General features: G+C 32.0%; 1 protein-coding gene across 16 annotated transcripts in view; it reads left to right on the forward strand.

Moving 5' to 3' along the window:
• Nucleotides 1–1,632: 1,632 nt before the first annotated feature.
• LOC148625347 (ryanodine receptor-like) overlaps nt 1,633–19,297 on the forward strand; it is a 113,296-nt gene continuing 95,631 nt past the window's right edge. For 12 of the 16 annotated variants that reach the window (XM_088568788.1, XM_088568789.1, XM_088568795.1 and 9 more), the window contains exons 1-4: nt 1,745–2,001; nt 10,151–10,273; nt 14,961–15,062; nt 15,765–15,791. In XM_088568788.1, the coding sequence (XP_088424914.1) occupies nt 1,945–2,001; nt 10,151–10,273; nt 14,961–15,062; nt 15,765–15,791 (309 nt within the window). In that variant the 5' untranslated portion in view covers nt 1,745–1,944. Of the gene's footprint in view, nt 2,002–10,150; nt 10,274–14,960; nt 15,063–15,764; nt 15,792–19,297 lie in introns of all 16 variants that reach the window. The other 4 variants (XM_088568802.1, XM_088568794.1, XM_088568796.1 and 1 more) reach the window with 1 other exon arrangement.

Genomic DNA, 19,297 nt, shown 5'->3' on the forward strand with positions numbered 1-19,297 from the left:
ACTGTGATTTGTTTCATTACCAACCTAATCAGTGGTGCAGAGACTGAATATCCGGAAAGGTCCGGACGTAGCTACCGAGATTTTCGAGTTCTACATGTTTGAAATATTGTTGCTTTTTTGCTCCTGTAATACTCCCAGACTTTTGACTTTGTAATCTAGTCGTGGTTTCTTTCGTGTCACACAAACTGGTATAAATTGTTCATACACTATATTCAAATGTGATTACATTTTTATATATTAAAAAAAGTTTCTATGAACAGGAAAAGAACAATCTATATATCGGGAACTAAATTTGTATCTGAATGTGACAACGAAGAAATGTATTTCCCGTATATAAATCAGTGGCTGATCCAGGGCAGGGTGCAGTGGGTTGTCATCATTCATGTGTATTGGAAAATTTGTTATCCCCCCCCCAAAAAAAAAAAAAAATAAAATGTCAAATAATGTCCTAGCATCTCCATTTTCTGATATCCTGGCTGGCACCCCTCCTTTTCAAAACGTCTGGGTCCGTCCCTAAAAGTCTGAAGAACAATAAACATGATGATGCATACATACCTCCTAGAGTTTTCTATATGCATCAACTATTAATATAATACCCTATATTATGAATAATTCAAGAGCATTTTAGCGAGAGTTTATAAAAATAAGGGGAAGAAGGTGACAGAGACGGCGAAAGGGGAAAGATATGGAAAGGAGAAAGGAGAAGCAAAAGAATGGTACCAGCACTTCATTTCTGTTCGTAATGACTTTGACAGTTTTCGGTGTTATTCTCATCAAATTAATAAAAAACATAACCTGCCACAATATCACAAACTATGTGGAAGTACTAGTTGCAGTAATAGGTCTTTCAATATCGCACTTGTTCAGATAAAAATTCTAAAAGTGTTTGAAATACAGAGAATTTAGAGAAAACGTTTAAGATTGCTTATCGACGGTCCATGTAAGGATTAGGGGAGCTTCATTGGGATAACGATTGCGTCATTTTTGTTATATTTTTTTCTCATGTTTTACAGTTAGCACCCTCTTTATCCGGTCAATTTATATCGTAAATGATGTTTAGGGCAATATAATTAACAGGGGCGAATCCAGACACAATGAAAAGTTGGGGTGCCAGCCGGGGTACATCAGAAAAAGAGGGTGCTAGGAAATTATATGCCATTATTTGTCAATCTTACACAGGGAAATGAAAAAAATCAATAAAAAAGGAGTGCCAACCCCCTGCGCCCTCCTCCTGGATCCGCTACTGATTAAAGTTAATATCGTTTAGACTCTTACAAACATAATAAAACGAGATATTAAGAGACAAGTGAAGAAAAATCAGGGGCGGATCCAAACAAGGGGTCCATGTTTTTTTCTTTTTTTTTTGCCCTTTTTTTTTAAATTTTGCATGTAATTTACAAATCTTCACATATATAGGGTGTTCCACCCTGTACCTTTACTTCATTCGCCAATTAAATTTTGTTCATAAAAAAGCTTTTAAAAAACAATATATCAGCCATCCTGACGCGGACGTCCAAGAAAGCACCGGGTATCTGTTGGTATTCGGTATATCAATGAAAGGAGACTGTAGTTCATTCAATAATTATTTGCAATAATCGAAATAATTTGTAATGTATGCGATCAATTTAACACGTGTAACTTATTATACAAACAATGCAATCGCTAATATTTACGCTCCATAGGTATCTTATTACCTGTGTGTAGCTCTGCTGCTGAGGCAAATCTATTACGCTATTTTTAGATCACTTCAGAAAGATACACATCGAAGTGCTCGTTAGGAAACACTGCTGTTCCCAGTGACCCCCTCGGATCTAAGAATTTTTCGATGTCATCTTTATCTGACAGTTAAAGGATTAAGTGGAGGAATGCATTTTCAATTTTCAAAGGCATAAATAAATCAAAACAAGGAATTAGGGAGCCGGTGCTTCTGAGTGTACGTGCAATATGGCGGATTCGCCAGAAGGGGGTTCGGAGCAGGATGATATTTCTTTTTTAAGAACGGTAAGTTAGGTGTAGAGTTATGTATTATCTCATTACCTTTGTCTTCGAATTTACGAACGATGATATTAAATAGTGAATACAGGTCGCTGATCGATCGTGGTTACGAGTAATCATTTGTAGATGAACCGTAACGAGTCGTCAAAAAGTAAATGTGGATTATTTTCGCTTTCGCGAGTGATATAGAAGAATAAATATTGAAATATGTTTAATTGGATATGACTAATGAATAAATTGCTTGGCAGTTGAGAACAATAAATCAGAATGTACATGTAACTACATCGTACATTTTGTATGTACATGTACATGTGTTTTAGTAATAGTAGTGCATAATTGCTAACTCCATTTCCAACTGAGTGTCTGAGTAAAATATAAAATTCCTTTAATGTGTTTTTGTTAATACCAGAGATTTTAGTCAAATAAATGTCTGTCATAACATATTCTCATGGCCAACATTTACATGTAATCTATAGTGCAACATTCATACTTTTAGAATTTCACCCTTTTACAAATTCCTTTGCACATGAATCATATCATATCTGAGACTTGTCAGAATCTGTAAGATGTTTTATGTTTACCATTTGCCATGAAAAAAAATCTTTAGAACTTTGCTGCACTGAGCAACTCATTAGCTGATGATCTAGATAATTACATGTACATGTATGTTGCAAACTCTTATCATATTATAAGGGTGATTGGTTTATGAGTCTGGACTAATTCTAATTAGAAGTAGATGGTTCCATCAAGATTCTTATAATATTGCTGTTGGTTTCAGTCTTCAACATAAGTCTCTTCTAGAATCAGTAGATTAGAGAAATAATACATGCACTATGTATTAATATGGGATATGTATTTATGCAAAGAGTAATCTAGGGAACCAAGGTTATAGCGGTAATGAAAAGATTGTAATCCAGGGACAAAGACCAGACAAAGAAAAGATACGTACACAACAAAGAACATAAAGTAACTAAAATCACACATACAAAGTAACAAAAGCATATGAGCAACTTGGACTCCACTAAAAACTGTGAGCAGGGACCAGGTGCACTGGTAGGGTAAGCGTCCTCAGCTTTTCTAGAAACACCCGTCGAGTTGCTCATAAAAAGTCAAGTCCGGGGAAGACGAAAGAGGAAAGGAAAACTATGACACGTTGAACAAATCAGTTTTCAGGGCACAAATGGATACACCTTAACAATCCACAAGTTCATGATGATGACCATAAAACTTTTGTAGTGATGACTTCAATTTGTAGCAACATAACCCTATTCCAGAAACCTATTTGTTAGAATCCTAGCGCTATACTAAGTTGTTAAACTGTAAACAGTTTACAATATACATGTGTACAAATTGACAAGCACTATAGCTTAACTGAGGGATTAGAGCATTCCAAGTGACCCAAAAGAAATTAATATAAAAAAGTTATACAAAACCAACAGATTTAAAAGGTAATAAAATCATCTAGTCTTAATCTCAATCTGAAATGTAAAATGTATAGGAAAACAATAAAAGGCATGTCTGCCACAAACTGAATCCAGACATTAGATGTCCCATTAAATGTAATTACCAGAAGGCTAAATTGGTTTGTTTTTTCCAGATTATTTGCATTAGTACATGATCGGTAATGCTCTCTTAGAGAAGTCTAATTAACCCTTTAAAGTACAAAAAATACATGTACTATGACATGAACTGTCTTTTAACATCACATTAGGAGAAGAAGTGTTTTATTGATCCTATGGGGTGAGATATTGTGAGGCACATTCAGACATATGTACATGTACATGCATATATTATAAGTTACTGGAATCTATTTCTTCACATCCCTTTATAGAATAGTCATGGATTTTATGTACTATTAATACTGGGCAATTAAAAATGGTGCAGAGGGATATGCAAAAAACGGGTAAATTATAGGTAAAGCGAGATAAAAGGATAAATTCTATCTGTATGGAGTACTCCAGATTGAATCTTTAAAATGTTCCAACATTACTTTTTTATCAGTCTTTTTTTTATCTTAGCATATGATGTGAATATACACTTTTACAAACTCTACATATACTTGATCTTTAATTTCAGATGTAACACACTTTCTGATTGGAAAAAAAATTGTCCATCATCTCATAAACCAAATTTTGTCATGTGACTCTGATGTCATCAACCTTTTTTGCTGATTTACTCCTTAAATTTTGATACTAAAATTAAATTCTAAGGAATGAATGTTATATTTTTTTGGTCTGTTTGAAAAAACCTCAATGCCTATGTTGCACTCTTGAAAATAACTGCTACGCAGGTTATTTAGTATGTACCACTTGATTGAGGTTATTTCCTCATAGACTGAAAAAATACAACAGTTATTTCTTAAATAAACTTACTAATGTCATCCAAAATTGTAAAATGTTGCTGGTATTCCACCAACACTGTAAATGTATTAATTTTTATAGATTTTGTCAAGTGAACATATTCACGGGTATCAATTTTCGCGGTTTCAAAAAAATGATTTGCGTTATATAGTGCTGAAAACCAATTTCGTGTGTACTATTTTTCGCAGTTTTCTGTCCACCGCAGAAATAGCAAAAATTAGTACATTTACAGTAAGTAAATCGATACACACCACTAGAAAGATGATACATAATACTTTGTATAATGCACGTGATTCATTACAGGAGTGTATATTTTTGAAACGTCAAATAACTCAAGAAATATATTGTTCATTATTGATGTGGTGCTGAATAGATCTGTATTTTATTCTCCTTCTAGTTAGTAGTGCATGTACACTTACCCTGCTTTGGTTTAATTGTTACATGTAGTTGATATACATGTACATATATATTAAATTTACTGTGTTGATAAACTTTATTTATTTACGAGAACTTTAAATTTAATAAAAAAAAATGAAATTATTGTATGACTTGGATGTACATATAATTGCTGTGAAAGAAGTTACAATTTGGAATGATCAACATTATGAAAGATGGGTTTTTATCTTCATGTAAAAAATCAACTTATGATATACAATGTGCAAAGCTTTGAAAAAATGTCTAGAAAACTGTTTGTTGCAGAACAAAAAGATGTATGAAGAAAAACTGTATGAGAGGAACATAAAATTGAATAGACAAACAACAAATTGTCATTGACAGTGTCCAAATTTAACAAAAGGCCATAAAAAATAATAGTCTTGTTTCCTGCTCCTAGCAAGACAGCAAGTACTAGATTTGAAAAAGATAGCCAATGCATTTTCTTGCTTTGTTCATTCCAAATTTATTTTGTAAAATGTATGAACACTATGGTATGTTAAGTAATTCAATTATTTAATTAGGTCAACAAGTAAGCTATTTCCAATTATTCAATACAGTATATATTAAAGATTCTAATATGATATCCTTAACAGGCTTCGAGACCACAACTGTGGTCAATTTCGATTGCCGTGTGAGTAGGACCCGACTTGGGTATGGCTTGTGTGTTTGTAAATTACTGCCGACTTTAATCATGATAACAAACACATGTAATATTCCGATGTGTATCAGCTGTTTTCATTCATTTCAGTAGCATGAATGAACATCACATTCATATTTAATAAAGATATTAAACTTAATGTTTTAGAAAAGTTGTATTATATTCCGTAAAAATCACTTACACGCATACTCGGTAGCACTCGTCACATGCACCTTCATGTAAGAAAACAAACAATAACAATCGTCAATGAATGAAACATTGTACCTGTCCATGTGTGAACTCTGTATCCTTATAATGTAAACGACTATTGCCATATCTAACATCGTTCTACCTGATTCTCCCTTTCTTTCATTACAAAAAATACAAAGTTTCACTAGCGACCATTTCAACTGACATAGCTAGCATAAAGTGTACAGCCAAATATGGACAAATACGGCACATCTAAGATGACTGTAATATGTCACTAAATGTAAAAAAGTACTGTTATTGTCCTATTAGAATCAAAATTAAGTCCCAGAAACTCCATTTTACCATTGTTTTACCACGGGCTGACCATTTATGCTGATATTTTACCCCTCGCTATCGCTCAGGGTGTAATGGTGTGACATAAATGGTCAACCCATGGTAAAACTATGATAAAATGGAGTTTCCGTGATTTATTTCTTAATTATAATTCAATGTATAAACATGTTTGAAAATATTCTGGACATCAGTGCTTCTAATCTAGCCTTGAATTTCACAGTTGCTATCACTTTTGTCCAATGAAATGCAAGGTTGTAAGCTCAATTCATTGTGTTGCTATGGTTAAGCAACATGGGTATCATGTGATGTCAAAGAGAACTCAATACCAACTGCATCAGAAAAATGCCTATTAAATGTTTAGGGTAGGCATAATAGGGTAGCATGAAACAGACACATTGTTTTTTTTGCCTTTATTAACATAAAAGAAATAAGGACACACAATGTTTGACTTAGGATCGTTTTACCAAGATACATGTACATTTGTTAAATTACTCTGTTTAGTTAAACCAAAATTTTGCTATCAACTGGTGTTCTTTTTTTCATTCTTTAAATCTATAGGTGGATAATCAAAAGTGTTATTAAGGCAACACATGGAATGTTTCCTGGATGAAATCCATATGTTTCTAACAATTTACACCTATACTAGAACATGTAGTAAAAAAAAAAAAAAAACATAAAATATTTTCATTTGACCATGTGGTGAGACTTTGCTTTGATCATAATCATGATGAGGATTATCCTGTTTAATCATTACCACATGGCAAAAAAAAGTATATTAATGGTTATTATTATAATCTCTCATATATTGGAGTTGACTTTATCTAAAAGCCTGTTTACATAATTCTGAGTGTTTTATAATCTGTTCTATCAAATGTCACAACATATGGACACATTATCCCTATGGATTCTGTTCATTTCGGTGCAAAGATTTACAATGAGGAGGACTGGTTTCTTGTGATTCTGTGAATTTCAATTATTAATTTATTGTTTATGAAGTAATTGACCATGCATGACTTTATGGAGGTAATTATTTGATTTTTTTTTGTTTTTGAAACATTTAATACATGTATTGATTTTTTGTGATCATGATTTTTCTTTAAGATCATACTGTAGCACTTGTCTCCTGTCAAAGAAAGACATTGGAACTTGAATGAACATTTATGTTTTAAAGCTAAGTTGATGTTCTGGGAATTAGAATAATTAGTCTTTTTCTTTACAATTATCACATATATGAAGTGATTTTTCTTTTTTTTTTACATTGGGAATTTATCATTTGTAATAGTACACATTTGTTCATTTAGAGCATCACATTGTATTTGGAGTACACATCTCACTTGAAACCCCTATTTTTAAGTATTCTTAGAAATTAAAACAACTGCATTAAGTAAGTCTGTATGAACCTGAATGGGTAAGGCCTACATTGACAATATATTTACTTCCTCTAAATGATCTTGGAAGTTGAATGAACATTTATGTTCTAAAGTTAAGTTGAGGTTCTGGGAATTAGAATGATTGGTCTTTTTCTTTACAATTATCACATGTATGAAGTGATTTTTCTTTTATTTTTTACATTGTACCAGGGACTTTATACTACAATATACTGTACATTTGTTCATTTAGAGCATCACATTGTATTTGGAGTACACATCTCACTTGAAACCCCTAGTTTTAAGTATTCTTAGAAGTTTAAACAACAGCAAAAAGTAAGTCTGTATGAACCTGAATGGGTAAGGCCTACATTGACAATTTATTTACTTCCTTCTGAATGACCTTTCAAGGATTGAAACAGCTTCAGTCAGAACTCTCATGTGTGAACGTAGATATTGTTGCATAAAAATAAACTCATCTTATTCCAGATAGTATTAATATATTAAAAGAAATGAATTAAGGATAGAAAAATACATAGCATAAATTTCAAATATTTTTTTACTAAAAGTTAAATAACTCATATATTGAACAATAGGTGCATTTCCAGCCAATGTGTCTTATAAAATGTGGATTGAACTTTCAGATGGAATTCTTTCCTTTTTTCAATCACTTATTTCTGTTTATATGTTGTATGTCAGCTGGTTTAATGATTATACATGTGTGTACATGTAAACTTAATACTATTCACATATGATAGGAATTAACTCCAGAACAGTCTGCTGTTCTAAGCTTAAACATGATGTATGCTTCATTTGATTGTAGACATTTACATGTACAAGTATGACCTTGGCAACACCTAGATGTTATAACAATAGTTTCATTTCCAGCTAATTTGTTTTATATCAACCATGTTATTGGGTTTTGAATTCCATACAGTCTTATCAATAATGTAATAATTTTCCTTGGACTGTTGGTAATATCACATGTATTCAATGACAACTTCATTTGTATTGAAGAATACATGTATATGTCTTCATTGAGTACTTTATATTTACCCCAATGATCTGTAGTTATTTTCAAATTTACATTTTTTTTAGATTTAATTATAAAACTTAAAGCAGAAGCAATACAAATCCTAAAATTATACTTTTAAGATTTGTATTTGTTTGCTTTTATAGATATAACGGTCAGTCCATATAATGTATGGAGTGGTAGGAAATTATATGGACAGCCTCGCTTTCCAATTAAGAAGGTGACATCATAATGAAAGAAATTGTGTAAATTTTCTTTTTTCATCCACAAGAATGATCCAGAGAAAACTTTATAAAAAGTATAATGTAGCAAATAGTTCATGTTACTTTAAGTCAAACTGCAATATATAGACTGGTTGGTCACCCAATAAAATACAGTGGACCTCAGTTAAGTTTAATGGTTATAATTTTTTTGGGTGACCAACTAGTCCATATATTGCTATATCACCCACAGCATCATGAACTATTTGTAAAGTATAAAGCTGTTTTAATGACAATACAATTATGATCTTTCAATACAGTCATACCTTATTAATTTATGTGGCTCATACCGGTATTCACAACTCTACCTTTTTTTCTGTGCTTTGATATCGACCAGCAGAACAACAGACACAGATTTCAGAGGTGGGACATACACTAAACCATATTTTTTTTCAAGAAATAGCAATTTTATGTGGAAGACATCTGATTTACATTAATCAAACACAGCGCATGCCTTATATTTCCACATAAATTTTAAGGACTTCATAGTTAATATTTTCCTAAAATGATGTTTTCAAAAATTATTTTGTTACATCAACAGTAGTGGGATATGATGATTGTTTTCTTTCTGACTATATATATGTAGATTGACCTAAAATGTTGTGTTTTCTAGCACAGACCTTCATTTTTATTTTCACATTTTGGGCCATTTCTCTCCCTTTTGGAACATTACAGTTTTTTGTTTGTTAATATTGAATTTTAGACCGAGTTATATGTAACATGCCTTGGCATAATATCATTTGTTACCTTATTTTTAAGGGACTGACAATATTGTTCAATTAATGCAGCAGTACAACATCCACTTTTTCAAAATGCATTGAATTTACATAAATAAGCCAGAACTTTATTGGAATCCACAGGGTTTCTTCAGATTTTGTATGGGCAAGTTAATTGTGTATGAGTAAATAAAATCTTAGTTTTGGATTGGGGGATGCAGTTGGCTGTAGGTTCTCACTAACTCATCTCAAAATATCAAGGTACATTCTTGATCTTTGCATTGTTCTACTAAATTTTGTCATGGTAAAATTACCCTAGAGTAATCCTATTCCAGTCCTGTCATTCATTGAGCATAAGTGTCGGATACATTCAAGAAGATAATTAGGTTTCTGCTTTATTCCATAGAAGCTGTCATAAACATGTACATGTATGTGGTGATATGATGAAAATTCATTTCCCACAACACATGAAAATTGAAGGCAATTTATTAAAGTTAAGTACTTGTACTGTCAAATCTATATTTTATACTTTATAAAAGTTTAATTTGACTACTTGCACCTTAAGGATGAAGGAAAAAAACCTGATTTTCCATATAACTTTGGTAAATTGAGATATACATGTATCATTGAAATGCAATGGAAATGAATGTTTCAAGTACAGATAACTGTCAAAATCCTCAGTTTTCTAACATTCTATGTTTCTGGCCTGATTCTTACAAAAACTTGAACTTTAAAAATTGGATGTATGTAAAACAATGACAATACTAGGATGATAACAAAAATTACATGTTCTCTATTTTTCAGAATGACATTGTCTGTTTGAGTTGTGTGACATCTTCAAGAGACAGCAGTACAACAGAGCGAGTATGTCTTGCTGCTGAAGGTTTTGGCAGCCGTATGTGCTGCTTAGAGAATGTTTCAAGCCGGGTTAGTATTTAGGTTGTTATTAAAATTGTATGTACATGTGTATGTGATGTAGTCAGAGCCATGAAGTCTTTCAGTTGTTAGTTCCAACCAAACATTGCAATATTATTCCTTAAGTTTAATAAACTCCACTGAATGTTCATTAACCTAAATCATATTATACAAAACTTGGCCGAAGGGTTTGGACATGAAATGTAGATATACATGTAGATATTGGTCTGCATTGTCCACATATTATATAAACAGTAAGTATATGACATTCATAATTTTTCTATATTGTAAAAAATGTTCAAATAAATCTAAATGACTGTATTTTTCTAAGTACATAAAAAAAATAGATTTTCCAAAATAACTGAAAAATATCATTCTCAAGGAGCTGCAACAAAAACTGTGGATAGATATATTAGTGGCAGTACCTTAACTTGATAGGACTAAGTACAAAAATGCCAGGATGCCAATTAAGCTCTGTATTAATTCATCAAAACAATATTTATATGTTATAGTTACAAAGACTAGGAGGTTATTATTCTATTTACATTGAATATAAGTGAAGAAGACTGGTATATAAATAAACCATATTGTGTTGTCTACAATATTGCAGTTACGTGCCATATACATGTATGTTTAATGTAAAAGGAATAAACTAACTGTGGAATACATATACACTATAGACAGAAGCCATGTTGTATTATCTACGGCATTGCAGTTACTTGTTGTTTATGTGTACATGAACAAAATGTATGGTAAATGTAGAAGGAAGAAACAGAGGAAAACACTTCAGTGAACTTAGATTGTGAATTTATTTCACATTCAAAACATTCCTGAGAAGTTCTGCTTCTCCTTCAAGCCCACATTACACATATTTAGGAGAAAGGGACAATTTTCATTTTGTATAGTCAATAACGGTGTTATACATTCAGAAGGAGGACTTGATGTTTGATTCACTACCCAAACTGTGCATCCACTTAGACTTGTACTTACTTAGTGCATTGTAACAGCACCAAGGCTTCTTCTGTTAAAAGTTCTCAGGTGGAAAATCTATTCGGAATTGCATTTTAATCATCTATCCTATTCTGCATTCTATTTTAGATCTTGATCTTTGCATTGTTCTAAATGTGTCATGGTAAAATTACCCTGGAGCAATCTTGTTCCAGTCCTGTCAATCATTGAGCATAAGTGTCAGATACATACAAGAAGATAATTAGGTTTCTGCTTTATTCCATAGAAGCTGTCATAAACATATACATGTATGTGGTGATATGATGAAAATTCATTTCCCACAAGACATGAAAATTGAAGGCAGTATCTTAAAGTTAAGTACTTGTACTGTTAAATCTAGGAAAAGTCATTTACTGTGTCTGTTTCTTGACTGTCTGGTGTAATAGATAAACCCACTGTTTGTCTGTCTGTCTGATCACAAAATGTCAGATAAATCTCCCAGTCTTTGTCTCCACATCAGTTGTTAAAATGACCCATCAGTCTACATTTGCCTGTCTCTGTTTCTAATGGCTGTAATAATTTGCATTGGCCTATTTTTTATACCTCCTCTGTCTGTCTGCTCTTTTTTAAAGATAGTCTGAATGATCTATGTCTGTCTATCTGTATGCCCTTTCTGATGGAAGATGTTCTTAATGATGAGTGTTTCCTGTTACCAAAATTTTCGTTTGTATGCATTGTTTTTTTAATACCTGTGAATTTTAAAATCCAAATGACCCCTCCAACAGGTTTATTCCCAGTTAATTACTAAAAGTATTTATTTAAGACAGTTTTTCTGAAAATTATGTAGATCTAATTAGCCATACTTTAAAATGACAACACATGATATAATTTGCACAGGTATGAAAATAATCCATAGCTAAATTGTAGCAGTTTATGTGTTCCTGGAATTCTGATTTAATCTGAAGTATTAGTTTTGAAAAGTTATGAAAATCATTCAATTTTGGATGGCACATTTGCAACTTTGTATTGATTCCTGTAGAATTAGAATACATTTTGATTTGATTCTTGGCAGATATATATGGAGATAAGACAATTTATTAGGCTGATTGGAACACAAGTGTTTTGAGAATACCAGCATATGTTTTAGATATGTTATATTGCCATTGGAGATGAGCCAGTATTATTTTTTCTCCAGTCATGTGCTGTCATGGGGACCCCTAGGGGATATGATATGATAGATTATTCAACTAATTAATTGTTTCCTTGAGTTCTCCACTGAGCTGACTAATTAATGAGGGCCTGCCTTATACATCAAAATTTTGATAGAGATTCATCGTTTTGTAGCAATTTTTTGCTATAGAGTTTGACAGGATTTTGACCTTGAATACAACGTAGCTAGAAGGAACACTTGGCTCTATTGCTGTGAGTCTAATATTGTTCTCTATACACTAAGCTAGTCTTTGTGATCTGAATGAAAGGGTCATTAACACATCACACATATAGTTAATTATCACCAGTCCTTCATGAAGATCTGCATCTAACCAGACTTGCTATAAATAACACAACAAACTCCTATTATCCTTGCCTATTTCTGGAAATTCTTCTTAGCTCCTGGCTTTAGAATTAAAGTAAAAAAAAATAGTTTCATTGCATAACAATTTGGTACCTGTAAACCAATGCAGCCAAACTGATTGTTAGCAGAAGCTTTAGAAAATGTGTTCTATCACATCCATGCTATTCAAATATACATGTATAAGAAAAAGAATTACTGCTAAAGCTTAAATTCAGTGCTGTGTTACTTTGGTTTAAATTTTCTCCAAAGATATTGGTGAAGGAAGATTTATGTAATTGTTTATACCAGACCTACATTTTGTAGCTGTTCCTATGTCAAAAATCCCTTTCCTTCCAAGAAGGCTTATAAACATTGGACCTTCTCTAAATACTGCCCCTACTAAATACAATGGTTTACCAGTAAGCATAACACAACTGAGACTTAACTGTAAGAATTCAGATAAAAATCTGAAACATGCATGTCAAAACCCCAGCGATCTGACAATACTATTCCACTCAAGGATGTATCATTGAATTTGTTCAGAAATTTTTCAAAAGAATGTTAAGAAATGAGATTTTTTTGCAAAGTTTTCTGCCAATGAAATGTTATTTTCAGGCCATTTCAATGCATTTTATAAATCATTTTACCAAAATGATTAAGAAAATCTTTGGTGCATTTTCCAAAATGGTGGGATTTTTCATACCATGTTTCACCCTCAGCCTTATTCTTACAGAGACTGACACTTAACATTTAAAGTAGTATTTTTAACCAAGAATATTAATACTTAAATAATAGTTACCTCATCACTTTTTATAGCTGATAAAGTATACAAAATAAACATTTAAGTATGGCATATAGAAATTCCATTTTCCATATTGACCTATGTTCTATATCAAGCCCAAAAGCTGAGGTTTGATACTATGGTCAATACAATGTATATTAATCATGTTTCAATCTAAGATTTCTATACCAAGCCCAAGGGCAGATATAAGTCAAGGTTTGATACTATGGTCAATATATTAACCTTGTTTCAATTTAAGATTTTTATACCAAGCCTGAGGGCTGATATAAGTCAAGGTTTGTTACTGTGGTCAATATATTAACCATATTTCAATTTAAGATTTTTATACCAAGCCTGAGGGCTGATATAAGTCAAGGTTTGTTACTGTGGTCAATATATTAACCATGTTTCAATTTAAGATTTCTATACCAAGCCCAGAGGCTGATACAAGTCAAGTTTTGGTACTATAGTCAGTACATTAACCATGTTTCAATTTAAGATTTCTATACCAAGCCCAAGGGATGATATAAGTCAAAGTTTGTTACTGTGGTCAATATATTAACCTTGTTTCAATTTAAGATTTTTATACCAAGCCTGAGGGCTGATATAAGTCAAGGTTTGTTACTGTGGTCAATATTTTAACCATGTTTCAATTTAAGATTTTTATACCAAGCCCAAGGGCTGATATAAGTCGAGGTTTGATGCTATGGTCAATATATTAACCATGTTTCAATTTAAGATTTGTGTACCAAGCCCAAGGGCTGATATAAGTCAAGGTTTGTTACTGTGGTCAATATATTAACCATGTTTCAATTTAAGATTTTTATACCAAGCCCAAGGGCTGATATAAGTCGAGGTTTGATGCTATGGTCAATATATTAACCATGTTTCAATTTAAGATTTGTGTACCAAGCCCAAAGGCTGATTCAAGTCAAGTTTTGGTACAATAGTTAGTATATTAACCATGTTTCATTTTAAGATTTCTATACCAAGCCCAAGGGCTGATATAAGTCGAGGTTTGATGCTATGGTCAATATAAAAAATGCTTCGTGTATTATTCAGGTTACTGGTGGTACCTTTAAAAGGAACTATATGAAGCAGTATATATTTGTAAAGGAAAATTAAACATTGGTTCAATGAAATCCATCTTATCAAACCCTATTTAAACCAAAAGCAATCAAAACCAGATATCATCTTAAATTTCCTCGTAACATGTTCAATATTTTTTGTATTTAACAAACACCTGCGTAAACCAACCAAACAATATTGTCCTAGAGGGTTCAGTTTAGACAGGTTTCATTGTACTTAAAAAATAATTCAATTTTATTAGACCCGAAAATTTATTGGTGATATAGAACTTAATAGGGTTTGTATCTTGATTTAGTCTTCCATATTAAATGTCATGACTTTTTTTTTAGGATATTCCACCAGATTTGTCAGTATGTTCATTTGTTCTGGAACAAGCTCTTTCGGTCAGAGCTCTGCAGGAAATGGTCACATCAGCATCCCAGGATTCCACAGTAAGTATAGCTGTTTGAGAGACTTTGTGCTTTTTGTTTTGAAGTTTTGGTCGATGACTTAGATGCTTTTGAATTGCTTGAATTGACTTTTTTGCTAACTCCAGCATTTTTAATGAGAATTTGTTAGCCAATGGTCAGACAATACTAAAGAATGTTATTATACTTAAATTTAGATGAATTTCTGTGAAACATACAAACTTGTTCTTCAAGATATGAACTAATTCATCAATGGTGAGGTAGAGCTGTTATAGACTTTCTGAAATGGACCTTATATTGGTATTCATAATATCAGCAAAACTTGTCCCATTTCATTATTACTGAAGCCTGTATTCTACAATAGATTTTTAGTTTGTTCCAAAATAAATTCTTTTATTATCCCCTAGCCAATAAAGTCTGTCTGTGCAAAAATCTTTCCAGCAACCCCTCATTCCATAATACTCTAGTTAACACTCATGAATCACCATCCCTACAGGTATTTTGAACAAATTTTATACATCATTAGTTTATTACTAAAATCTAAAACATTATTGATATATAGGTGAAGGTCAGAAATCAAGGTCATAGGACCAAGTTTTTTTTAATGTGCAAGAGGAGGCTTCTTGTTGTTATTATTGTTTTCATTGTATCTATCAAACTGTCTTTTAACACACAGTCTTTAGATGTTATGATGTTTGCACTGATAATATCATATTTATGTATTAGGGAGAACAACCAGAAACTAAATTATCAGTGAGTAAATTTTCTACACTCAGGTTTTATATAGAGCACATATTTCAAAACTTTCCATTGTGCATTGAATGATCATATAAAGCCTTTAAAACAGGAAGTTGCTTTCCTATTCAAAATGCTAAAAAAATTGTCTAAATATCTAAAATATCAATGTTTTGAAACATAGAAGTTTTGTCATGAATTGAAATGATATAAACAAACCCATCCCTTGGGAAAGATGTCATGCAATTTTCTCTACTGAAACCAATGTTAAGCAGCTTCCTTATATACTGAGCAAAATAGAAGTACAGTATAATCTGATGACCAAACTTTTAAGTGTTTAATGTAGGCTGTTGATGGGACTTAAAGTACCATATTAAATCTGTTCCTTAATTCAAAGGGCCTAATCTAGAGGTAGAAATGGGCAATTCCTTTTCCTTGTTAGTGCTCACTTATCCCATTTGTCTTTGACAGGGAGAAGTTTTTGTAATAGATTACACACACCAAAAATATCAATGTTTTCATTATTTAAAAAGAATTTACTAAAACTTTTCCTTGTCATGTATGTTTAGATTAAGCTCTGAGTTTGATTGTTTGTATAGTTCTATTTTCTTTTCCTTTGTGGCCAGGGTGTAAAGCTATAATCCTCATCTCCATTATATTCTTACAGCTATTTAATTTTTTTTGTCTGTCGTGTTTTTATTGAGAAGGGGAAAATAAAACACTACCATCTGACCCTCCATTGTCTCATAATACCTTCCAATAGAATTTCGATAATCTGTTGTCTAATTGATTTCGAAGGTGAAAGGTCATAATCGTATCAGTCAAGGTTTCAGCTTGACCTTAAAATTTGGGGGTCAAATTTGATGTTATGCTTTATGTTGCCCATTTAAAAGATATACACAAAGTTGTACAGTCAAACCTGTCTAGTCTAAACCTTTTCAAAAGTTCTTTCTTATCATTTAAATGCATTTTGAACCATAGTAAATCAACCACCAGTCTTAACTGAACCAATGTTGAAGTCCAAACAGGGTTTCGTTTAGAAAAATTTCACTGTACTGACACACCTACTTTATCACTTTACAAATACAAAAACATACTGTATTAGAAAGTTATGTAATTGCAAAGCGTGGTAAGGATTTCCTCTTAAGAAAAAAATCAGTTACATCAAAGAATAGAAAATACTGAGTTATAAACGAGAGAAAAGTCTACTCATTATGATAGGATTAAAAAAAAAAAAAATTACATAAAGTCAAGTTAAATAATTATGTCTTGACTTGAAGTCAGATGAGTATTGGGAATTCTGCTTTAATCCTTGTAAATATTCTTCAAAGATATTATTTTGTTTGAATAGAACAATGCTGTACTTCAGTTGCTCAGTATATTTACAATGCATTATAATGGGAAATGGTTATTACATGGAAGATGGGAAATGCTTATTAAAGGAATGGAAGATCACAGAAATTAGGAAAGTACATATGGATTAATAAAAAATCATTGTGGTTATGTCATATTGCTTTTTATTATATTTAGCTTTAATTAGTTTTGGAATATTTCCATGGCAACATGTCAGAGTTTATCTTGTGCTGTTTTTGAGGCACTGCATGTACACTCAAAATGGTGCAATTTACATTTGGCTAATTCATGGCCAGGCATGCTGGTTGTTACATCTGCATAGGGGTCATGTTGCAGAAATCTGAAATAACTGAATATAATTGTTTGGTGTAATAGCTGCACTTTTCTACACTTAGGGTTGAGTCATGGTATTACATTTCCTTGCATAGATATTTAATCAATTTTACATGTTTTATTTTACTAATATTTTTCCACTGAGTGTAAAAAAGTAATTAATAATAAATGACACTGGAATTAAGATACAGTTACACATTGCAGTAAGGGAACAACCATTTCATTGTATTCAGTGATTGTGGCATTTACAGAAATAAAAAGCTAATCCAAGCATTACAGATTAAGTGACAAACAAAATGTTTCCAAATAAGATTTTTTTCATCTAAAGTGAATCATAAAAAAATGTGGTAGGATAATGATTTGGTGCTGTCATTGTTAGTGATGTCTGTGTCATTGTCGTAGTCATTTGTAGATTTTGTTTTTTTCTTGCTACAGTTTGAATGTTAGTCAGTCCATTATTCTTTAGAAAAGATCTGTTGGAGACAATCAGTTCAAGATTATTATCAAAATATAATAGCATTAAAACCTATGATTTTTCAACACTGTATACTTCTATTCCCCATACTCAGTTAAAATTCCGACTTAAAAACATTATACGTCGTTGTTTTTACAAAAAAGATGGTACATCTAGATACAAATATATAGTTCTTGGTAGAGATTCCTCTTACTTTGTAAGAAATAATTCCAAATCATCTTCCAAATATACAGAAGAAGATATTTACAAAATGCTGGAATTTTTAATCGACAACATATTTGTCCAGTGTGGTGGACACATTTTTCATCAAACAGTCAGCATTCCAATGGGAACAAATTGTGCTCCTCTACTTGCTGACCTATTTCTTCACTCTAATGAGGCTAACTTTACAGCTGATCTGATCTGAAAGAAAGATTATTGTTTTGCTAGATCCTTTAATCTCATTTTCTGCTATATAGATGACGTATTATCTTTAAACAATCCTAATATTGGGTATTTGATACATCACACCTACCCCCAAAGAACTTGAGTTAAAGGATACTACAGGCACTGTGAAGTCGACCTCATATCTTGATCTACAGTTAGAAATCAATGGTAAAGGAAAACTATTGACCAAACTTTACACATGATCGGCGGAACTACTTTTTTCTGGTATGCGTAAATTAATCATGGCCGCCACCATAGATATGATATAAACTAATTGCGATTGCATATCCGGTTTTGCTGTTTTGTTTTGTTTTTACCTGAATGAAATAAAAGATTTTATGTAAACCAAATAATGATTTTGTTTGTATTTTTTCACCGTCATATATATGGCAAATCCCAAATCTCGTTCAGATTTGAATCATTGTCAATTTGCAGACGACTTCCAATATACCAAACAGGAACAAGTCAGCTTGCACCTTCCTCGGGAAATTCAAAACTTTAATGTTCTTAAAATTGACTTTACAACATTCAAAATATTTGTATTTATTGTTCATTTTACTTATCTGTCTCTTGGAATTAAATAATTTTGATACATTGCTTATTTTCTTCAAACAGCTTTGACGGATTATATGGTGCAGATTGAATTTCAATGTTTACTGAGTCATGCGCCATGTGTATTAATTTTTTTCTTCGGGTTTAACGATCGGCGAAGCCTCGCATTTCCCACCCGTTCTGCCGCCTCATCACATATCTTCAATAATTTTCGACAATGTACCTATATTGTATATGTATCATAGTTTTCCTTTCCTCTTTCGTCTACCCTGGACTTGACTTTTTATGAGCAACTCAGCAGTTGTTTCTAGAAAAGCAGAGGACTCTTACCCTACCAGTGCACCTTAGAAATTTATGGAGAAGTCTGGTTTGGGATCCATACGTA

Source organism: Perna viridis, chromosome 2 (genome assembly GCF_037379345.1).
Source record: "Perna viridis isolate PV_CMFRI_1.1 ecotype Kerala chromosome 2, ASM3737934v1, whole genome shotgun sequence".
Taxonomy (NCBI): Eukaryota; Metazoa; Mollusca; class Bivalvia; order Mytilida; family Mytilidae; genus Perna; species Perna viridis.